The 23,082-nt window shown below is 37.6% G+C and overlaps 1 protein-coding gene across 4 annotated transcripts in view; it reads right to left on the bottom strand.

The window, feature by feature from the left end:
* Window positions 1-578: 578 nt before the first annotated feature.
* The window catches only part of AFTPH (aftiphilin), a 42,253-nt gene continuing 19,749 nt past the window's right edge, over window positions 579-23,082 (bottom strand). The window contains exons 3-10 of one of the 4 annotated variants that reach the window (XM_030235515.2): window positions 22,441-22,592; window positions 21,808-21,934; window positions 21,436-21,492; window positions 19,751-19,873; window positions 13,286-13,346; window positions 11,547-11,630; window positions 7,552-7,675; window positions 579-1,795 (exon numbers count right to left, since the gene is read on the bottom strand). In XM_030235515.2, the coding sequence (XP_030091375.2) occupies window positions 1,651-1,795; window positions 7,552-7,675; window positions 11,547-11,630; window positions 13,286-13,346; window positions 19,751-19,873; window positions 21,436-21,492; window positions 21,808-21,934; window positions 22,441-22,592 (873 nt within the window). In that variant the 3' untranslated portion in view covers window positions 579-1,650. Of the gene's footprint in view, window positions 1,796-7,551; window positions 7,676-11,546; window positions 11,719-13,285; window positions 13,347-19,750; window positions 19,874-21,435; window positions 21,493-21,807; window positions 21,935-22,440; window positions 22,593-23,082 lie in introns of those variants that run through there. The other 3 variants (XM_030235516.2, XR_003945665.2, XM_050972345.1) reach the window with 3 other exon arrangements.

Below are 23,082 nucleotides of genomic sequence, written 5' to 3'. Positions count from 1 at the left end.
TACTGAGCACTTAAAGGGACGTGCACATAATAAAGACATGGAAAAGTCTATGTCCATGCACCATCAAGAAACAGCAGCACCCAGAACATGCCCTACCTGCAGCAGTAGAGACCCTGAGAGCTCCATGCCTCACCTCCACTGAGACCCTCTGATGTGATGTTACTCAGAGAGTTACAGTGCAAGCTAACATGAGAGGAGAATTCTGTGAGTGCTGTGTTTCTGGTTTTCTGTAGCTAAGAAATCAGCAAACCCAGTTGTCCTTTCTCACCTCACTATAGCTGGTGTTTCTTATGGCTGAATCTTGCCAAATGCTTTGAAGAAGTCTCTAACCCTAAATATTATGAGCCACATTTCCCTACAAGCCAGAAGGGAAATTGGAGACAGAAGTAAAAGACTGATGCCCAACATGATAAAGAGACAGGAGAATTGAAGGAAAATCTGCAGGGCCCTGCCAGCTGTGGTTTGTGGGAGTGAGCAACACAAAGCAGAAGGTCCTACAGCACATCAATTTTACTACTAATGGAAAAGTGAGCAATGCACACATTCTGTAAAAAAAGACAGCAAGCTGCATACATATGTATCTTTTAAATTATTTTATTTTGTGTAAGCTAAAAGGAAATTTACACACTTAAATCTCAAAAGACCTTGGGCATGCATATTGACCTTTTTAGAGGTTCTTTGACATAGCTCTCTTTTTTCCATAGGAATTTCCCCAGACATTTACAACCCATAGTTTTTTACTGTATATACAGCCTAAAACCATAGCAATCTATGATTATGTCATTTTACACTGTGCAAAATCAAACAGGAATAGTGGTACAACAGAACATAAAAATTTTAACAGGTAAGTTTCATTGTAAGACATTCATATTGTTTTGGTCCTTCTTTTCCAAATCAAACTGATTAAGAGCAGACAACCTTCTAATGACCAAAAAAAAAAAAAAATCAAGTGTTTAGACAGTAATCCATAACTGGAACAAGAAATTACTGACAGCATACCTTTCAAAAGGCTATATAGTGACAGAGCCATACTACTGAAGTTCAAGAACATAAAAACTGATCAGCCAACCAATCAAACAGGGGGAAGGAATGGGGGAAAAGAAAAGGAAAAACACATCTTAAGCTTGTTAAAACACAAAAGAAATTACTGGGTTTTAAAGAAACAATAACTGAAAAACCCACAAAAGGGACAACATTACCTTTTGATTTTTTTTCCAGCAAGAAGTATTTTAATATATGCAGGAAATAAAAAGTTGCTCAATGCAATCTGAAAGTCTTAAGGGGGAACTTCACGGATTGTGAAGACTGAAGTTTTCATTATGTGTTTATAGGATTTTTTTTTTAACTTTTAAACGTTTTTTAAGAAGGACACCACCAGTGTATTTCACAAAGACATAAATGTATACAGCCCAGCACAACAAAAAGAATAGATCTTCAAAAAGATTTACCCCCAATTATTTACATTTTTCTCTAATATAAATTTAGGACTCCAGTATGTAAATAAATATACATTACTATGTATACCTTTCTAGTGCTGCTTACCAACAAATCATCTGAACTTGATATTTTTTTAATTAAAGCAAGATTGCTTTTTATGACCCGCAGAGGGAAGAAAAAAAAATCAATAGAAAACGTCCAATTCACATCACTTTAGTCTACCTTTTCTTGGCAGCTTGTTGAAGGTGTTAATGTGGCTGGGAACATCAACACCTTGGCATGCATGAAAGTTAAGTCAGGAAGGCTAGAAATCACCTTGGCAGCCTCTTCACTAAGATGTTCTTCTTTTTTAGGCTTCCTGTTGGGAAGAAAAGAACAAAGTGCATTAATCCAGTACCTAATAACCCTGGGATCACTGAAACAATCACTGATTGAAGCAATGTTCTGTCAGCTTGTCTCACACTGACAGGCACTTCTGTAAGCTACTTGAAGGTAGTCTAATGTTATAATACCTACCTGCCTACCAATAATGTGTTAACAGGGAGAGTCAGCAAAATGTTCCTGGTTCCTGTGTATATTGTTGCAATAAGGAAAAAAAGTCCTATTCAAATGACAATTTTTACAGATTTTTTTCTTTTTTTTTTTAGTAGCTTTAAGAGTCAAGAGACTCACTTGAAGAGACTGCCCATATTCTAGAGATAAAAACAGTTGGAGCATTAGTTCTAAACTACCTAAATCTGGTACAATTCTTCAAAATTAAAATGGAAAAGGACATTAAAAAACGCCTAAGCTACTTCTCAGTAATTTCAAAATAAAAAAGCATTTATGCTGTGTTTTCAACATAACTGTTCTCAGACTGCCCATCACGCCACTCTACACTGTGATCCCAAAACCTTTTTTCCCCTCAGGATTCAGCAGCAGCAGAAGGTGCCTCACAAATAAGTGTATCTTCTTGCTTTGAAGTGCAGAAGTATGAGCAGCCATGATGCATACAGCACTTGGGGAATCACTAGGGTTTACTCTGCCTTTTGCATTATTCACAAGAATTGCTGAGCACAAATGAATAAAGAAGTCTGAATCCCATGTCACTTGGTTCTCACTATTATGCAAAAAATTCACACTTCCCAAGTAAAATGAAGCCTGGCTCAAACTGCTACAGACCTGCCCCTTTGCCCAAACATCCATACTTTACACATACCTGGCTTATCTTTGAAGAACACCGAGTACTACTAGAATTACTCAGTTTTCCATCAAACATTATTCCAGTTTCAAAAAGCCACCTTCTAAATCCTGTAATGATGTAAGAAATTGCAACTGAATAAGCTCCCTCACCTTTGTGGGAAAAAAAGCTGAGACAAAATGCTTGAACCAAAGAAACTTCTTTCCCTAGAACACTTCAGAAATCTCCTTTCTGTATCTGGTCTTATTTATAAACTTTAAACCAAGCCTATGAGAGGGCAATGTCCACTCCAGTCATGAAGCAGCATATACTTTTAGTCAGACCCCATGAGGATTGCTTCCTCAGCTGAGCAGAGACCAGTGGAAAGCAGGGGGCCACATGTTTGCTTCCACAGAAGCCTCAGAATTCCTTAGCTAGAAGTAAAAAAGAGCTGGAGTCAAATGCATCCTTGACATCAGATGATTGTGGTGACCATCACCACTGATCATTGTGCTGACACTGAACTATCACTTCTGTTTGCTACTTGATATCCCACTCGATGAAAGTTCTCTAGATGAGGCAGCCTAAATACTAAATCTGACTTACCTTCACAGAACAGCAATATTTTTTTCTCTGCTGCAGTGGAATTTCACGAGCTACTGACTAGGCAGATTACCAAATTCTGGAGGATAAACAAAGCTGTGTGCTGGTTTCACTGAAGGAAGAAGCAGAGAGCCAATATGTGCCTGCTCTAACAACTTCACAGTCAGCTCTGTTTGCACTCAAAGGACAATCTCTGAGCTGTTGAAATGTGGTTCTCACCCACCACTGTGTTATCAGTATCTGGTGCCACTATTAATAATCACCACAAGCCCCTTAACGGTACCAACTCCTGATGATCAAGGACTTAGAGCTAACAAAGGAGTGTTTGGCAGAGGAAGCCAAGGGAAGAGGGCTGCCTTGGAGATGTTCCTGCAATTGTTCATCAGGCTAGATGGAGCTCACACACTCCTTGCTATTTATATTCCTCTTCCTCCTCTGCTGAACTACAGCATGCTAAGAAATGGCACTGCTGGGTCCCAGAGGCAGCGCTGCCTTTCACTCTGTGGTCACATGCAGCACCTTTGTCCCAGGACAGTGCCATCACTCCTGCTGTGCCAGATGCTCTCTGCAGAACAGGCGCACCAGTGAGGTGTCAATCTCACCCAGTTACCCACTGCTCCCCTTCTGCCTGGAATATTCCTCTTTGCAATAATTTATCTACTCCAATGCACTGTAAAAATATCTCTAAAGCAGGAGAAGCTAATGCACTAACACAACAACCACTGCTTAACTGTGACCAAGATAGACCTACAGATATAATCACTTGGTAATGAGACTCAAACCCTTTTTTGAAATCATCTCAGCGCAGAAAGGGAGGAGATAGCCAAAATTCTACATTCTCCATGGAGAGAGGCAGGTTCCTCTGCAATACAACAAAACTGGACACTGCAAGCACCATTTTTGGGTAACAATCAACACTTCTGGTAGCAAATATCACCAGGGCAACCCTAAAGAGTTACTCATTAACTCTAATTTTAAAAGACAAAGTAGCATCATCACTGCAGACACGTTTTTACCTTCTAAAGGTAGCAAACTACCTACTAAGTGTGATATCCATTAATAGAGGCAAGAGAAGTAACTGTGCATTAACTTCAGGCACCACTTTTGCTGAAGATTTTCCATTGCCAAGAGCTTCTTTTGCTGGGCCCTGATCAGTGGAGAGGAGTCTTGCAGAGCTTCTCTGGCTCAAGCATTCCTCATTTCTAGGTGCCATGGCTTAAAGAACAGCCACCTGAGTGAGTGGACTGTCAGTGGCAGCTCTCCTATTTCTGTCTGCTTTGCAATCAGAACTTTTGATTACAAAACCATGAAAGGACCCATCCCTGGATCAAAACAAAATCTCTGTCTCATTGACATTTCAAAATAATCCTCTACAGACACTTTGCTCCTATCCATCTCTTTTCTTACACTAGGTTACATTCCCCACCAAGAAGGACAGGAGGGATACCCCTACTCAGGCATTTGTACCAGCCCCTCTATCTGTAGGCACTAAATTTCCTTTTCAAAGACATGTTAACACTAAGCCACAAGAAATGAACCAGACTTACAGGCAGGAAAGTTGTTGGAAGAAAATCAGGCAAGAAAGAGGGAATGCTTTGTCCATCCATCACTTGCATGTCACTGTTCTGTTTTGCATTCCAACCCCTTCCCTGCAACATTCAAGTCTTTCAGGGCTTCAGTCACTTCTCATGTTTGCAAAGGGTTTTTAGGATAGCACCAGCAAGACCAGGCTTTATCAGCAACAATGAGCTGATTAGAGAAATGCACTTTAAAAACACTCCGTAATTAAAGAGTTAGCTTGCTCCATCCAACACCATCCCCAAGGAGTATTTCCAGTTTAAATGAGGGTTTTGGCCATTTCTTGGAAAGGTATCAGTGCTCTGCTTTCCTTCAAAAAGACGGCAGATAAACTTTTGATCTCTGCCAATTCTATGGAACTAGGCAAGGCTGGAGACTCTGTGGAATGCTGCTCTGGATCCCTGACCTTCAACACTTACTGCTGCAGTCAAAGTTTTGGGCTCAAGCTGAGGGAGAAGTTTCCCTCCTCTCCCAATACTTTCCTGCTGAGAAACAGACTTTCTGGTTCAAGAGAGGGCTTTGCAACTAAAGACAGGGCTACTTCAGACAAAGACAACTGTTCACATGGTATCCCACAGCTGAACAGTGGTGTTTTCACTCTAAACTTTACCCTAAAGATCCTGAGCTCAGCCAACAGACATGGGAGAGCCTCGGCCAACTGAAGCTGCCATCAAAGTGATCCTAATCCACTGATCCTAATCCACTTCTGCAGTCAGTTATCATTGATGTCTAATAGTTAACATTCCCAGGCTGGTGCATGAACCTCATTCTCATTGACCTGACTGTACCCAGCCACTCCTATTTTAAAGTCTCCAGTTCATTACAAAAGAATTTTAAAAACTGAAAAGAAAACCAAATTTATTACAAAAAGCTAACATTGTGCCACACTAGTTGGCATACTGCTGAGGCTATACCTTCTTATTTCTCAGAAGGCTTCTAGCCTGAAAAAACAGACTGCTTTTCTTTTGGGGAGCATGAAATCAAGAAGAAAAAGCACTTGAATTTTTTTTTTTTTTAATTCAGAGTTGATAAGAACATGTAAAATGTATTAAACTGTGAAAACAGCTAATCCTTGTGCATGTCTGAACTTCGCCTCCAACTCTGAGGTCCCAGCCTGATATAATGCTACATCACAGATCTAGAACCAATTCCTGCTGGTAAACAATGCTCTCCAGAAAAGGGGAAGAGCTCTGACATTTGGATAAAGAGCTTTAAGAGCACAAGTAAGAGCTTTCAAGTGCTTTGTGGAAGCACTAGGAAAACAAACCAAATCCCTCACATCAAAAATACAGTACAGAAAAATGAGGGTCAACACCCCTTTAAGCAAAGTTCTTTTGTAAACAAAAAGCTAAGACATCTTAAAGGAAGGTACAAATCTAAGGTTGCAGACACAACAAAGATACATTTAGAGTTTACATGTCCTACTGTGGTTACTTTTAAGTTAGGCCTAGAATATAATACAAAAGTATTTCAACTGTAACTATGTTTTCTAACTCCTGAAAGCCAAACTTCCACTACAGTATCTCCAGAAAGAATATGTGCACTCCATGGATAGAAAAAGAGGCAATCCAAAAGACTCAGAAATCAGCATCAAAGTGGGGAGTTCCCTCTACTGGTTCTCCCTTGAAATTTCATGGCTTGTTGATTTCATGTTCACTTTTAAAATTATCACTGCAGGAAAACTAGGAAGATAGTTTTCTCAGTAAAAGAGCATGTTTGAAAAGAACTCTTGAAAATTACAAATTAGTCATTTTAAGCAAGCCAGCTCCACCCCACCATTACTGTGCCCCCACCTAAGGGCTGTTGCATGAAAACACATCTAGTTTATGAGTGCTGAATAAACCCTAAAGCTCACTTGGGAGTGAAGTTATCATGTACTTGTTGCACGTTGAAGCACATACTTCCAAAAAACCAATGGTTTACTTGGTAAAGATTCCTCAGCATTTCTTTTAAAGGGCAGACATTAATTATATGTTAAGACAGTCTAGGATCCCACTGCTGAGACACACATAAAAAATAAACCCAAAGAATACAAGCTTATAAATGGAGAGATGATTCTGGACCTAATCAAAGTCCAGACTTCAAGCAAGCCATTTGATGTCTAAAGCCTTTCTACAGATACTGCCTATAAAAAAAGCACAAAACTACTTCAAATGTGCTCCACAGAGGCAGAAATGACATCCTAAACCAACTACATACTCAATCCTCAACCTGCAACAGCAAAATTAAACTGATGTTTGCTCACTGAAGTTTTGACAGGTGTTAGAAATATTTGTGAAGGGACAAATACAGTCATATTTCTATTTATAATTATTATAGTCTGTTATCATTTTACTTGTGCAACATTCTGTATTTGTTTGATAATATAAATTATATAACATAAAATATATAAATATAAAAAAAACGTAGATTATACAGAGTCCAAGAAGAGTCTTCTGTCTCAGCCCTAGGTCACTGAGCTGATTCAGTTTACCCTGCCACTCTCAGGAACGAGCTCTGGTGTTAAGAAAGTTGCTTCCTCCAGTTCAGTCTTTGGCTCTTTCAATATAAATCCTGGTGATCCTTTTCCTTCAGCTCATAATCTCTTACCCACCCACCTCATTTTAGACTTCTGAGATAATTTAAAATAAGAACTACCGTACAATGAACTTCAGATTTAAAATGTAAAGCCTTTCGATCATTCAGGAACTTCGCCCCAAAACTGCCATACATTCACCTCACATTTCACACCACCCTTAGAAACACAAAAATAATGTGCAATGAAGAGCATTTACCTTGTGGACGTGCTTGCCTTCTCCACTGTGGACATGAGCCTTGCAAAAGCATCAGTCACTCTGCTGCTTGCATTGGAAGTTTCCAGTTTTGAGGTTGTCAATTCATACAACTCAGGATCCACACCTTATAGTATAAAACAATAATCAGTGATGGTTGGAGGCAAGTAAAGTCATAATTAGTCACAGACCAACTTGCTAGAGACTGTTTTCTGTAAACATCTGAATCATTTATAATTTCAAGATACATGAAAAGAACATGACAGAATATGTTTGCATTTCTGAAGCATCATCCTCTCTCCCCATCCTTTTTCAGCAGCTTTTTTAGCTGTAGTACAAAACACATGCCTTGGATCAAGTCTGGCATACAAGGTCTCAGTCTGTGAGTAAAAAAAAACAGTCTGATTGACTTTTCAGAGTGAAACCTCTATAAAAATGTCAGCAGTGTCAAAAATGGATTGTTTCAATTATTTCAACTCAACTGCCTGTATTAAAAGAACACTCCATGTTAACAGGGACCAATTCTTCACCTAGAGAATACAAACAACACCAGCATGCAATAGAATGCATTTAGTATCTGGTGCTTTTATGAAACATAGAAGGGGAATGGCATTAAAAAAAAAAGTTACATACTGATATGCACAGCACCACCAAAACTTTTAGTCTGTGCTTCCTTTTTAACTTTCAAGTATTTCTAATGCATTAAGAATCTGAATGTTTCAGCCTTGAATTTCTAGCTTTAGGTATCTGAGGTCAGATGCTCAATTTTGACATCACTTTTGCTGCAAATGGATTTCAAATTTTAGCAGCAGAGCTCATGCTAAAAACACTGCAAACAATGGAAACCTGTATGCAAAAAATATATATGTATGAGCTAAATTCTATCTGTTTAGTATCAAGCATCACATCTCAGTAGGAAGTAGCTCTAGGATTTTTATTTGCAAATATTATATTATTAAACATACTATTTCTTAAAAAAAAAAACTTCTAGGAATTAGAATTACCAAGATAAATCAAGAGGAAAGTCTGTTACAGCAAGTTTTGTTGCATTTGAAATTGCTGATACTTCTCCAGTTACAGTTTCAGATATTTTATGCTTCACAGGTTTCATGAAGCTTGCGTATGCGCCATTCACAAGGTGTTTTTCAAAGACAGCACAGAATTTCTGTTCATAAGCACTGTGTTTATTCACAGACACCTCTGTGCTAAACACCTCCATGTCACACTTGTGCCTGTTGGTGTGGACAGTACAAAAGCATTTCATCCTACTGCAGAACAAACACTGCAAATCCTGGGACCTGGTGGTCACATGCAGCTCCCTGATACAAACCCAGCATTTATTAGTATTTGCTGATGATTGCATCCAGTTTACTTCTCAGGATCAAGATGCTTTTAGAAGTATTCCTGAAGTACCAAAAGATTACTAAAAATAAATGCCAGTGCCTATTGTCCTGCCTTTACCACAAGTAACTGCAGCACTATGTGTGCTAACAGATGATGTTAATCATCCTCAGACCTGCTTGGCATGAGCTCTCTACAAGCAGTCTATTGACCATTTATCCTTTTGGGAAAAGTTAATTCTTCTTTTATTGTGAGGCAACTTAGCCGACCAAAATGTGAAATAAAGAAAATAATCTGGTTAAGTTGCAGGACGTGAAACATTTGTTCCACATAGTATGAACTGATTAAAAATTGATCAGCTGTCCCTTTAACAGACATGGTGTTTTATGTATGGATTTTCACTGTTGATTTGATCCAGTTCCATGCAAACTATCAAAATATGTACTGTTCTGAGACCTGTATACCAAGACTTTTAGAAATGTCAGATGTTTACAGAACTTAGAAACAGGAAAAAGCCCGACTATTCCATAAAATATCCAATTTCAATCAGGGAGAGGAAGCCTTGAAGAAATACACTTTGACTTGCAGAAGCCTGCGAAATCCCATTAAGGTACAAATTGGAAAGCTAATTGAAGGAAGAAGCCCTTTGACATGCAACTCTGCAACAAACATTAAATGCAACCTTGTAAGTTACATCATTTAGATATTCCCATTTACAGTCCTGTCTTGGGATGTCACTGCTCAATTTACTGTTCTTTAGGCACCTCTTACTCAGCTGCATTTATGTTAAACTATTAACATGAAAAATAAAACAATACACTAACTCTGTGGGAAAATACCAGAAATTAGTAACTCCCTATTCATAATGTGGAATGAAAAATTTTATTAAAAAGTTATTTTGAGTACTGATGAAATCAGACTGAGGAGAATTCTGTGTCAATCTATAGCAAGTAAAACTAAGTCTCCAAAGAAAGAATAAACTTCTACTGATAAAAGTATCTTTAAGCAAAAAAAATCTAGCAATTTGTCTTTCAATTATTTTATGTATTTTTTAAGAGTTGCATATTCTCCATTTTATTCACATGATGAGAGAGTATTTAAGGAAACCACTGCAAAACCTTAATGAGATATTGAAGGAAAGTTAGCCAACCAAACCCCACACAAAGCTCCTAAACACACACACAAACACACAAGCTGCAAGCCATGAAACAAATGACTTTCCCAGAAACAAGTCAGTAAGAAAAAAAACCCAAAGCCAAACGAAAAGAAATGAAGGGGGAAAAAAAGCGCTACAGGGCATACCATAGAAGGTGATACCTGTAACTTCATGAAACAAGATAAAAAATAAAATGCAATAAAAGACTAACAGAGTATTCCTCCAGTAACACCTTCCAGTGTGCACTTCTTCTGCACAAGTAATAATGCATGTACCCAACTACACAAGCAATAAGAGGTGTAATGGGCACTGGTGACTTATGTCAGTGGACTTGGCACACACTTACAAAAGAATCTGTAGGACTCCAGCACCTTGACTTTGCTAGCTGTCACTTCCATGACAAATCTGCCCTCTTTCATTTGATAATGGTATTTCTCAAGGGTGGAATAAAAAGTCATTAAGATTGCCATGCCATAAAATTGCTTTCAGTGATTAGACTTTAAAACTAAAAAAGTGTGTTTCTAAAAAGAAAAAAATACAATAATAATTATAATAATTTATTTGAAATGTGGGAGGACCCCAAACATCTTATGAACGGGTTTTAAAAATTAAAATCACTAAGAGGAAAAATATCTTTCCTGTGAAGAAATTGCTTATCATGGCTTCAGGCATTGTATTGAAGGAGTACTTGCATCATCAATTTGACCTATACACTGGAACAAATCCCCGAAGTGTTCCCTAAAATTCCTGCAGGAATTTATTCAAAATGTAGGTTTTCACAAGCTCGTGGAAAATACTCAGAACATGTAAAAACCATGTGAAAAATGAATTCAATTACTTTCACACATTATTCAATGAGAGAGTGGTGTTTTCATCTCCTTTTTAAGGGAATAAGTTGCAGATAAAATGCTTTGGTTTCAAAATTAACATTCATGAACTTCTAATATCCCACAAACATGCAACTATCCTTCTTTTCTATTATAAAGGCTGTTAAAACACCTTTTTCACTGTATTATTAGTAGTAGTACATGACCTCCTGAGCTGTCATGTATCAAGGCTAATGAATTAATATTCACACATGGCTTCTAAATATCATCATAATCCTGTAATTTGGAGGCACTCAGAGAAGAGAGCAAGCCTCATCTTTTAGGAATTGCCACATCTACACCATTTTTCAAATTTCCTTAAGTGCTTAGAAGAGTTAACTTCTAGAATTTCTCATTTGAAACAAGTGTTTTAACATCTTATTTGCAAGAGCATAAAAGCCATTCATTCCTTCAGCAGGTGACAAATACAGAGCTGACAGTACCTTTTAAATACTTCGTACTCGATACAAAACATCAGAAAACAGAACACAGATTAAAGGAAAAATGCAGTAGAGAGACATTTTAGAGAAAGGCAATGTAAAACTTCTCCTTGTTTGTAGGAAAGTCAAGTGATGTGCTCATGCTTTTAGTAAGTCGTTATATTCTTACAGTTGTGGTTTGAACACTCTGCTGACCTGGGATTGTGGTGGTGCTGCTAGAGCTACTGTCATCCACGGGCCCAAAGAAATCAAGGTTCAGAAGAGTGGAACCTCCACTAGCTTGAAATTCAGTGACCGTGTTGGTAGGCAGCCATATAGAAGGTAAGCCAAGGGAGGGGTTTATGTGTAAAAAGGGGTAAGACACACACTTGAACATGCAAGTTATAATTAGTACTCAGTACACAATTTAAAAATCGACATGAAAACAATGCTTACAGTATTAGTTTGTACCTTCTAAATTGTTAACAACTTAATTCAATGCACATTTCCTCATGTACAATGCAGCAAGGAAATCAACACTAGTAACTTTAAAATAGAAATATTTATTTCAATCTAAAAATGAAAGAGAACCAGCACGACCCAGAGAGAGAGATGTGACCAGTTAAAGGGAAACAATATATAGGTCAGTTGACAGTTTAAAATATAATGGGCTTTTTCTCCCCTCACAGAAATTGAAAGCCATTCTTTCATCAGGAAAACTTAGCAGATCCTCAAATAGCAAGAAACAAAAAGAGAAAAAAAAATTCAAAATTTTATTTAGCGGCTTTAAGCTATTAATTATCATTATCTTAAAGCAGTGTGACCGCTGGGTAACAAAGGCCACTCTTATGTCCAGTTCCTCACTGGCAAATTATACTGTTCCCCTTTAGTACTAAAACAGAAATCAAACCAAGATACATTTTAAAGTTGTTTGTTAAAAAGAAAGCATGATGATTGACTGAAGTAGTAAGACACCAGACAACAGCAAAAGGGTCCATCCAGGCTTTCCTTCAGCACCATGATATTGCTATCCAAACTCTTACACCCCACACATTCTGCAACAACACAGTGTGGCAACACAATGCAGTAAGAGATGCACTTTATCTGAGCCTGCCTTTGAACTTATGTGTCATCAATCAGTTGCTGTCAGAAGGCTCCTTGTAAAGGAGTTTCTTAATAGGTTTCTAGTCTGTCAATCAGATTGAAGTTTCCAGAACTTGTTTTATTTCCTTTGCATGCACTTACGTTTCTGACACTGGAGGCAGTGGCACAACTCACTTTGCTATTAAATAGACATAGGTGAAGGATCTTTTAGGTGATAACTATATACATTTACAGATACAAATAAGTTCGTAGCTACCTCTTTAATGTATTAGCTATAACTAGCTCTTTAGTGTAAGCAAAAGTGATAATGAATGAAATCACATTTTTGAAATATAAAATTATCTTTAGATCTGAAAACTTTCAGCTCAGGAAGTAAGTATTTATTTTGCAAACAGTTTGCGGTTAAAATATTGTGCTTTGAAGTAGCCACTTTACAGAAGTTTGTCATTCAGAGGATGTCTAAAGAGATAGCTGACTGTGAAAAATACTTTTAGGAAGTAAAACTCATCAACCTAAAATGCTCATTTGTTCAGAGTTTCATTATAATCTGCAGTTATACGTAATGAAGTGCTAATATTGCCACTGTGTCACTAGCATATGACAGGAATCTAAAATAATAATTAACTTTGTATTTTTCAAACTATGTAATTCTTCACACAGGGGAACTGTTAATCAGAAAGAAAGCCTGAATTTCCAAAGTTAGGAGTAAGAAATAAGTATTATATATATTTTTAATATATGTGTGTGTGTATATATATTTTAAAAAAATAATCAGCAGATAGATGTTTGTCTGAACTTTGTAGCTTTCTTATCTCTAGCTCTGGTGCTAGAGGCTCTACGGAGAGACGTACCATCTAAAGGGTTAGTAAGGCCACTGCTACTCCAGTCAAACTGGACAGGTGGTAGAGATTCCTAGAGTTGAAAAGTCAGAAATCAGATTTTATAGTCAGTTCAGGTTACAACAATGCAAAGCAGTTCAAACAACAGATTCTTTAGCGTCTAAACACTAAAAAAGACAACTAAATGATCAAGCCCCAACTTTTGGGAGGTGTGTCATTTCATAATATGCACTAGAGATTCAGAGTAGATTTGTTCTACCACAGGAAGTCCATTAAATTCTGATCAGCACAGATTAGGTAACTTCTAACTCACACAGGATTTGCAAATTAACTAAAACATGAATTGAATAACAAACCTTAAGGCATCATTGAAAATAAAACTATTACTTTCATGGAAGATGAGGCACTTAGCATAAATAGTTATGTATACACAATTACAGGGCAAATTCAGAACAGTGAAAGCTGAATGTGCATCCATTCTTTGTCTTGATCATATATATTATTTATCATCCAACAACCAATCATTCTATTGGTTTGTTTCGCTCTTAAGAAACACAATCCCCACATATGAGGGACAAACTATCAACACCGTCTCGTCTCCACCCCCTTTAAAAATAAAAGTCCTGCGAGTTACTATCCTTTCACAGTCAATTCATCCTGATCTATATACAAACCATTGGCAGCAATGCTTGAACAAGAGGAGCATGGAAACACTGATTCCTTCTGGGAGCCCATCCTTGCCTTTTGATTTCCTCTTGTTAAGCCTTTTGGACACAAGCATCAGGGATCATGCTCTACAGGGAAGGTATGTTCAGGCGCAGTGTGACTTGCAAGCACTGTCTTCCTGTACTCTCAGGACACAAACTGATGGGACAGTAGCAGAAATGTCTGAAAGAAGCTGAACCTTTCTACTTTTGTGCATTACACTCTGCTCTCTCCCCAGTGAAGCCAACTGTTGGGAGGCACTGGGAAAGGATGTGCCCTCAACTCCTAAAGAAACAATCACAGTATGGAAGAAAAACAACGGATGTTTTCTGCAATATTCTTTAAAACACATACGTTCTTGTTAAGCTTCCAGTGGCTGAGCCATACCTTCTCTTTGCTTTTGTAGAAAATCAGCCTTCATTTTTAATTTTAAAACTTCCAACCATCTGACACTGAAGAAAAATGCAGATTCACTAACTGAGACTGTAGCAAGCCGAAGTAGCTTTAGCACAATTGAGCTCACTGTTATAGGCATTTCCTCAGTGCTAGATGTTTGCAGGAAGCAAAACAAAGGGAGCTGGAGATTTCTCTATTTACTTACAGGAAAGATTTTTCTAAGCAAGACATTTACTATTTAATGTCTTAAAAATACTTTCAGTACTGAGCACAGCTTGAACAATATTCTCTCCATGGAGGTCAATAAACTGATTCTTCACTTTTTACTTTGCTTTGGGAATGATATTACTTGCATTGAAATGATTTGCATTTAGCTATAATGTCAGCAGTGTGGAAGCTCCACCTGATGAAGTAATGATCACTATTATCAGTAGATTGTTTAAACTTTGTCACATGTAAAATATATTAACATTAAAAGGAGTTTGTAGGAAAAGAAAAAGGTACTGAGTATAACAATTTAGTAGCTTTCTGCCCTGAGCAAAATGAACTCAAATTGAAGTAAAGTGGCTTCCTACCAACTTTTACTGAGAAAAACACACAGTAGATTTTGTGTCAAAGGCCTGAGTCAGGACTGATGACTGGCAGAGCTGCATGGAAAAAGTGGCAGCAATGCTTTGCCAAGTGTTTGCCTTTAATGATGGCCTGACTCTCAGATTTGACAAGGAAAGGACAAAAGATGTGATGAATTCTTCCTAAAATGGGAAAAAATGAGTCTGACTCCAAATCTATAAGAATATACCAAGTATATTAGTCTGCTCTGTGGGATGAGGCCACCCTGCTGACTTCAACTACTTTGCAAAAGAGAGGGCAAGTAAAGCAGCCCTCACCTACACAGATGCTGGCAAGTCCCAGTCTATACAGTAGCAAACCAAGTGAAAGGAAAAGGCAGAGGAAAAAGCAAAATTAAACAGAAAGTTTTCTGTTTCTCATTACCTCAGCCCTAAGAAACACCTGAACACAGGCACTGAAACCTCAGCCAGCGGGAACATATCCAGCAAATGGGAATATAATGTTCAGCCTTTCTGCAACTGCAAGGTTGTTAGGTTTCTGCAATTATTATTTTAGTAATATGCTTTAAGGAAAAGTGCCCAATCTATGAGAATACTGAGAAATGGAGCACATTGCTTTCACTCCTCAAGACCTCCATCTTAGATTACAGGACACAGTACAGAAATGAAAAAGTATACTTAGCTGTCAGAGTACTACTCTGAATATTAAGGAAGTAAGAAAGAGGAAATTAGAATGCCTGCCTGTTTTACTGCATCATATTTCACTTTGATACAAGTGAGAGATGTTTTCACACAGCAATTCTAGAAGGTATTATGTAAGAGCTCTCATAATCCAAAAGCGTAAAATGTAAATGTTTGCATCTGTGCCAATAATTACTCAAGGAAAATTAAACAAAAAAAAAAAAAAAAAAAGGAAGCATTTTGCTGTCTTAAAGCTGGGCAAAAAGAATAAAAGGACTTGTAATACAAATGTCAATATTCAGATGGATCCCAAAAATGAGCATCATACACATTCCAGCACTCCAGAAAAAGCTTTACATGCAAGTAATTCATACCTTTCATTGTGTGTATTCATTAGCAAAATTTTATCAGTTCTGAAAACTGCTCTTTTCAGACAACCCATTTACACATCTGTCACATCTGAGAGAACAGCAAGTTCTGTAGTATCTCTTACCTGCAAATCTTTCTTTCTTACTCTGTCATCAAAGCTACACACACTCTCACACTCTTGGATCTTTCTCACACGTATAACTGGAGAGCAGTTCCTGATGGAGCCTTTGGCTGGTGGCCAATAATATGGTAGTTTGCATCTGTCATTGTTAGAAGTCCTGATGGTCTCTTATGTAATTAAAAGTGTTTTTAGAGACTGTCACCCCACGGGGTTTAATTAAGGTTCAGTCCCTAACAGCCACCAAGTATAAGATGTATATTTCTATTATAACCTGATCCCTAATTCAGTGGCTTACATGCAAGCAGATGTGCTGTAATGGGCACCTGCAGAAAAGAAGCACTGGTAATTTTCTTCTACAAAGGTTCTGGATCACTGCAGAATTTTATTCCAATATAAAAGTTACTAAGTAAAACTTGGCTGGTAACCCTACAAAAGAAACATAGTCCCAGACGGAGAGAAGAGAATGCTTTGAAGCAATAGCAGAAGAGCAGAAATATCTGGACAACTTTCTTCAAAAAATCCAAAGAGAAGCAGACAAATAAACTTAACAACATTAACCAGAAAACAGTATCAAACCAAGAGAAAGCAGTCATCATTAAGTCCAGACAGCAACCCTTTAGACAAACACTGGAATATATTTTGCATGCACTGCCTGAAGACTTGGCTGTGATTTAGAAGCCCACTAGAGCTGTACAAAAACTAAGAGAAAGGCACCTGTCTTGGGTCCCACAATCAAAGGGTGCCTATTCTACCAGCCACTCCTCACACCTGATGTGCCTTGACAAAGCCTTTTACCTCAGCCCTGTGAAGTCTTTGAGACACCATGCTTAGATCAAGGCAACAGTAATCAGGGGATTATTTCATATTCTGTTTACTGCCTTACAGTTATGAGCACAGAGGAAGAGAGAAATAAACCCCTCAATTGTCAAGATAAACAATAGATCAAAGAAGAATTTAGATTCTACCTTCAAATATAAAAGAGAATGACTATACAAAAATCATCTTTATACAATAAACTAATGCGACAATCCAGTCAGTCAGACTTGCTTGAGAACTCAATTTCAAAACTCTTGTCCCTATAGCTTAAAGGGCTTAGATGGAAATTTGTCCACTCTATTTCCCCAGCCTAACTCAGCAAGACCCACTGAAAGGAATAAAGGCAAAACATTCAGAGTTTATATCATAACTAGGAAGAAACATTGCAGCTCGTTTTCTGCTTTTTACCTCAGTCTATTAGTTCTAAAGTTCTCCATTTCAAATCCCTGCATGCTTTTGTCTGTTTGCCTACAACAAAAACATTTAGGAGGTATTCCTGTGTTTCTACAAATGTGCTTTCCACTATTGCTTTCGTCTCATCAGTCTTTCAAAGTCTTATTCCCTTAGCAGGAAGTCATACACAAAGATGCACAGACACTGATCTGTATACAAGTGCCATAAATGCCAGCCCTCAAAGGAGAGCTTTTCCCTGAGCCAAGAACATGAATCTATCAACCAGAGCCTCTCCTTCCAAAGAGAAGGTCAATATTCTGAAGTTTCTGAAAATGTGGATAAATCTTCATTCTGAAAATGGAGGAATTTAGAAGCTTAACTAAATAATTACACATTAACCAGGTACACTAAAGAGATACTTGAATTGCTGCACCTAAATAACTTGCACTTAGAATATTTTAGAATAAGAAGTTTCAGATTTAGAGTCCACTAAAACTGCCTGTATTTCTACTGAATAGTTTAACAATGTTTGTAACATAGCTCCTAACGAAATGTTCAGGCACATCATCTTTTTACCACGACAATCTAGAATATTCTGAAAGAGCCATTTGCACAATGTGATGTGAAACTGGATTTTCCACAAAGCAAAGAGAAGCCACCAATCACTGACAGAAGATGAGACCAAGAAAGAAAGGAGGTCTCTGAGGCAGAGAATTGATTGTTCATGTCCTAAAACTTTCAGAATGTCATCTAACTGTAGCCTCCTAGAGTTCTGAACGGTTACAATCTCTAATCAATCTCTTCCCCAAAAGCTTATTTTCGTGTTTGTCTTTTTGGAAAAGCGAACATAATGTCAACAGTGCAGACAGACAGCACAGAAGCTTCTCAGACGTATTCACAGACCACAACTATTGAACAGAGATGACCTTATCAGAACAAACTGTAGGTCAAGATTATCACATTGTGACAAGTAATAGGAAATTCTGTAGCAGGAATTCATAATTACAGAAAAAGAGAGACTTTGGTAAGTAGTGGTTCTTGTTTTCAGCACTATGACTGTCAAGCAACTGAGAAAATGGCACTTGTCAGAGATGTTAATTCAGGCTCTCGCAGCTCTCTACACTGTTTAGTGTATGGCTTAATTTACGTTTCCTCCTCTGTAAAAAAGGGTACTTTGGATGTTGCAAAAAGACTGTGAAATTTTCCTATTTTCTTACCACACAGCAGATTTCTTCAGGTCAGACTGTTTGCAGCAATGAGGAGCAGCACAGGAAGCACCAAATGTGTATTGCTGTATAAAACAATGTGAGCTCTGAGCCCATTGACAAACTGCTGCTCAACAATGAGAAAGAATTCTCCTCTGCTACAAGCACGTCACACTTAGAGCTCTGCAGTGTGGCAGAGCAAGGACTGCAAAACATCACTATAGTCACAAGTACCTAGTGTTAAGGTTAAGTGTAGCCCAAGAATAATTCTTTCTGGAATGTCTTCAATCAGAAGTCATGAGTATAGCAGGTAACTGAAGATGTTGGGTGGATTAAACAAGACCTGCACTAAGGAGGGACACAGCTGAGTCTCTGAATATGTACTGAGCACCACTGTAATGACACTGAAAATGAAATATCTCTGCATATCCCATTAGCTTGTTGACAACCACACACACTGCAACATGCGTGGCATTCAAGTGCTCTTCTAATATCCTTACATCAAAATAACAGCAACAAAGAACTTATGAAATTCAAAAGCTCACTCCTAAACTCCTCTGAATTCATTTTGTATCAGACTTTAAAGATAGAGAAGCCAGCAAAGCAACTGTGTGTAACAGATAATTCAATACAATCTGGCACAAAGGGCCAAGAGAATTCATACAACCAAAAAGTCAGACACATATGCTTGTAATGACCACACCAAAAATCTCTCTTGAGGCAGCTGGGCTGCTTTTCATGACACTCTGAAGAAGCAAGAAAGGGCAAAAGGAAATGAATATGAACAGTATAAATGTAAATAGGATAACTCAGAATACTGAGTGCTAACCAACACGTAGAACAAGCTCTAACAATAAGCTCCAGAATAAGCAAAGATGAAGAATCTTAGCCAGAGGTCAGATGAATCTAACATTACATATAAAATCTGTCTATCTGCCCACTGTCTTTGAGAGCAAACTGCTGTGTAACAATAAGGATCATCAGGACTCTGAAATGGTGGCCACCAACTGCTACAGTGTCATCATAGGCACTCCCAGCCACATATGAAAAGCAGATCCAAGAGCAGGACTTCAATCTGACACAACCAACACCTGCCTTTTACATGTAGGTGTCTTTGAATATACCATCCAGATATTTTAAACATAAAGAACGAGACAAGGCATCCCATTATTTCCCTCATTCTTCTTTGCCTCTCGTCATCCTCCTCCCCCTTTTTTTTTACCTGGAACTGATCAGATGCACATGTGTTCATCTCTGGTGATACAGGAGGTGTCTGTCCTATTGAAGCTATTTTTTCTGCTGCAGATATTGGTTTTAGAGGTTCCTTGGTAGGTTCTAACATACCCTGAATAAACAAACAACAAATAAATATATAATCTGATTTTTAAAAATGACTTCCACATGCAGACACACACGTTTACAGACATTTCAAGAACTGCAGATGCCAAAAACTAGAACACACTACTAGGTAGTACTACCCTCAACTAAGGGCTTGGGGGTAACCATGTTATCTCTGGGACACTCACTGTGGTAAGAGGGGCAGGACAAGATGGAGCAGGGGAAAATCACTGTGGGTCCTTAGGCCTAAGAAACATTTTAGAGCTAGTAACAAAAACCCAAGTGTTGAGCTGGAGCTTGCTTTCAAATTTCAGTAAGGTAATTTAAGCTGGAGAAAACAGTTACTTGATAAGGTGATGTCTTCTCCCAACTATGTGTAGACTATTCCAGAAATATCAAATGACCCATCATAAAAGTACAACTGCATTCATTCCATTTCAACAATTAAGTAATCCAAAAGAAACAAACCAAATTATCACTTTTCAGAATGATACCAAGAACGTAATTACTGAGATGGCAATAAATGCATTAAGAAGCATTAAGAAAATAAACTCACATTTTTAATTTTAAGCAAACATTTCAAATATAGATAGTATTAAGAAAAAAGAAAAAAGTCTGAAATCTTATCTTGAAAAAAACTGGGGGTGAGAAGATTTACAGAAAGCCCAAAGTTTGCACTGAGACATGCCAACCACCCAAGAACAATGAGAAACCCCCAAATAAAAGCAAATACGACATTTTAAACAATTTACAGGAAGTCACTTGCCAGGATCAACTGTCCCACAAACGTTTCTACACTATATTAAGGGAGTTTTGAATTTACCCACCAGTTCAATAATTTCTTTTGACAGAAGAGAAACACAGAAAGCAATGTGGAAACAGAATTTTACAACAAGCCACTTTAGTCCTAATCCTGCTGCTATCCAGCTTATTGTGTGCAAAAGCATATAAAAAATTTAGGAGACAATTAATCAGCAACAACAATCTGTGGCAAAAAATAACTGCACATGTTGCAAACATGGTCCTGTTCACAAACAGGAAGAAAAAAGCAGTATCTCAGAGTTGTTTTAACTATCTGTATCAGAATATCATGTCAACATCCAAAGAAGTACACAAACTAATCGTGATGCATCAGCAAACTGCAGAAGTCACTCTATAAAATTAACCTACATAATTAAATCAGTCTAATATAAACGAAAGAAAACGATTTTTTCACCATTCCATTTGTGGATGGATAGGTGTGTTTGTCTGTGAGTATACATATAGATGCACTGTTTTTTGAGAAAAAAAGAACATTTATTCTGCTCAGACCAGCCAAAATCACAAACCTTATCTTCTCCCTGTTTTTTACCGAATACTTCTTTCACTTAAAATCAAGCATCTGCTTGCACGCATAATTAAAATAATTTATTTGGTAATTCTTTTCTAGCATTTTTACTGATGCCTAAGCCATAACTGTACTTGAAAAAATACCTTTCAGCCCACTTGGTGTTTAATGTCATTTAATATATTTCAATATATGATGTTGCTGGAACTATAACAAAAAAAAAAGTACTAAAAAAAGCTTACCAGTCCTGCTGCATACATGGGTACTATAACAGGCTGCTTCTTGTTGCCTGTAAAGAGCTGATAAAACAACAAAGAATTTACTTAAGAGTTTCTTCTATGTCAGCAATGGAACTGCTTTTCAATGCTACATAACTTGAGTAAGGTTAGTATCACAGAATAAATGCTATGTTAATTATAACACAATGGTTAAAAACTAATGCAACTTTTTATATTAATAAGGCTTGTAAAAGGTTGCCAGGTGGTCTGTCATGAACGACCATGTTCTGTGCAACTATGCAATTAGGAGAAGGCAGTCACACAAAACAATTCCACCTGATTCTACATATAAAGCAGCTTTCTTATTTAGAAAGGCAGTTTTACTGGCAGACTCACAATATTTCTTGTGTCAATTCCCAGGGAGCACAGCAGCTTTTTGTTGCTGTGGGAGCCACCCCACTGGTATCTCAGTCCATATGCATCGTGGATGTCCTGCAGCTCTGTCCACACGTCCATCAGTTCCCTGCACAACCCATCATAAATCAAGTTATCATTCAGAAAAACAGCTTAGCAGCCTTGAATATTTATTCTGTTTTTTAATGCAAGTGACTTATTATACATTCCAATTAAATTTATGCCCAACCACAATACCCAGGGGAACTAAAACTGCACAGTGTTCTCAGAATAATTATAGTTCAGACATCTTACTGGAAAATGATGTCCACAGCAGAGAGGACAAAGCCTGCTTAGACTACATCATCACATGAATAAATACAGTAATTTATAGCAAGTGTAACTACTAAGACATATTTGGTTAATTCAGAGACATAATTGAAAAGAAGATGATAGGCTGCTGAGTTGCTAAGTGAAGTACTCCTGGAGTATGTAGCCACTGAAAATAAGAATTCTGATATATAGCTGATTTTCACTTGATGGCTTCTCAAAATACTTGAAGCAAACACCTCATTTTAAATTACTGCCATATGTGTTTCAAGTTCATCTTATATTTGTTGCATTGTGGTTCCTTACCCAGTACTTCCTAAGGTCTCTTCAGTTGTTATCTGCTTTTCACCTGCCTCCAGTAAATTATTCAAGGAACTTATTTCTTCTTCAATTTCAGCAACAGGAATGGAAGGAAAACAGGCTTCAAATATTCGTTCCAGACGACTTAGCAATGTTGTCTATACCAAAGAGAAAATATTTATGTCAAGTTTTGCTAACTGCTAAAAAGGTAAGTCCAATACTACAGCAAGATGGAAAACAACTTATAGCTAACATGAGATTTCACTTACCACAAAATATTAACTGTCAGAGGAACACAAGACTCTTTAAACAGCAAATACAGCCTAGGATCCTGCACACAAGATCCTTTCTGTAAACAGTAGGGATCTTGCCCTCTGCAAAGTGAGTTCTAACAGAAGTATCCAAAGTCACTCTGGTAGAAATTAGCAGAAAATGTATGCAACAAAATTTATGCTATATAAGGATAATGTCTCAGCAATATGAACAGCATATATTGGAACTAATGGTTTCCAGACATTTTAATTCCAAAGCATGCACTGGGCCTTTGCAGATGGATCTAACAAGAAAAACAAAACAGAAGTCAAACAAACTCCTGCCCTCACAAAAACAAAAAAATCCCCCCCTTTTTTTCTGATAAGCATAGTATGC

This window comes from Serinus canaria, chromosome 3, assembly GCF_022539315.1.
Source record: "Serinus canaria isolate serCan28SL12 chromosome 3, serCan2020, whole genome shotgun sequence".
Taxonomy (NCBI): Eukaryota; Metazoa; Chordata; class Aves; order Passeriformes; family Fringillidae; genus Serinus; species Serinus canaria.
The sequence above is the reverse complement of the archived record's forward strand: the minus strand, read 5'-3'. Positions and strand labels throughout refer to the sequence as shown.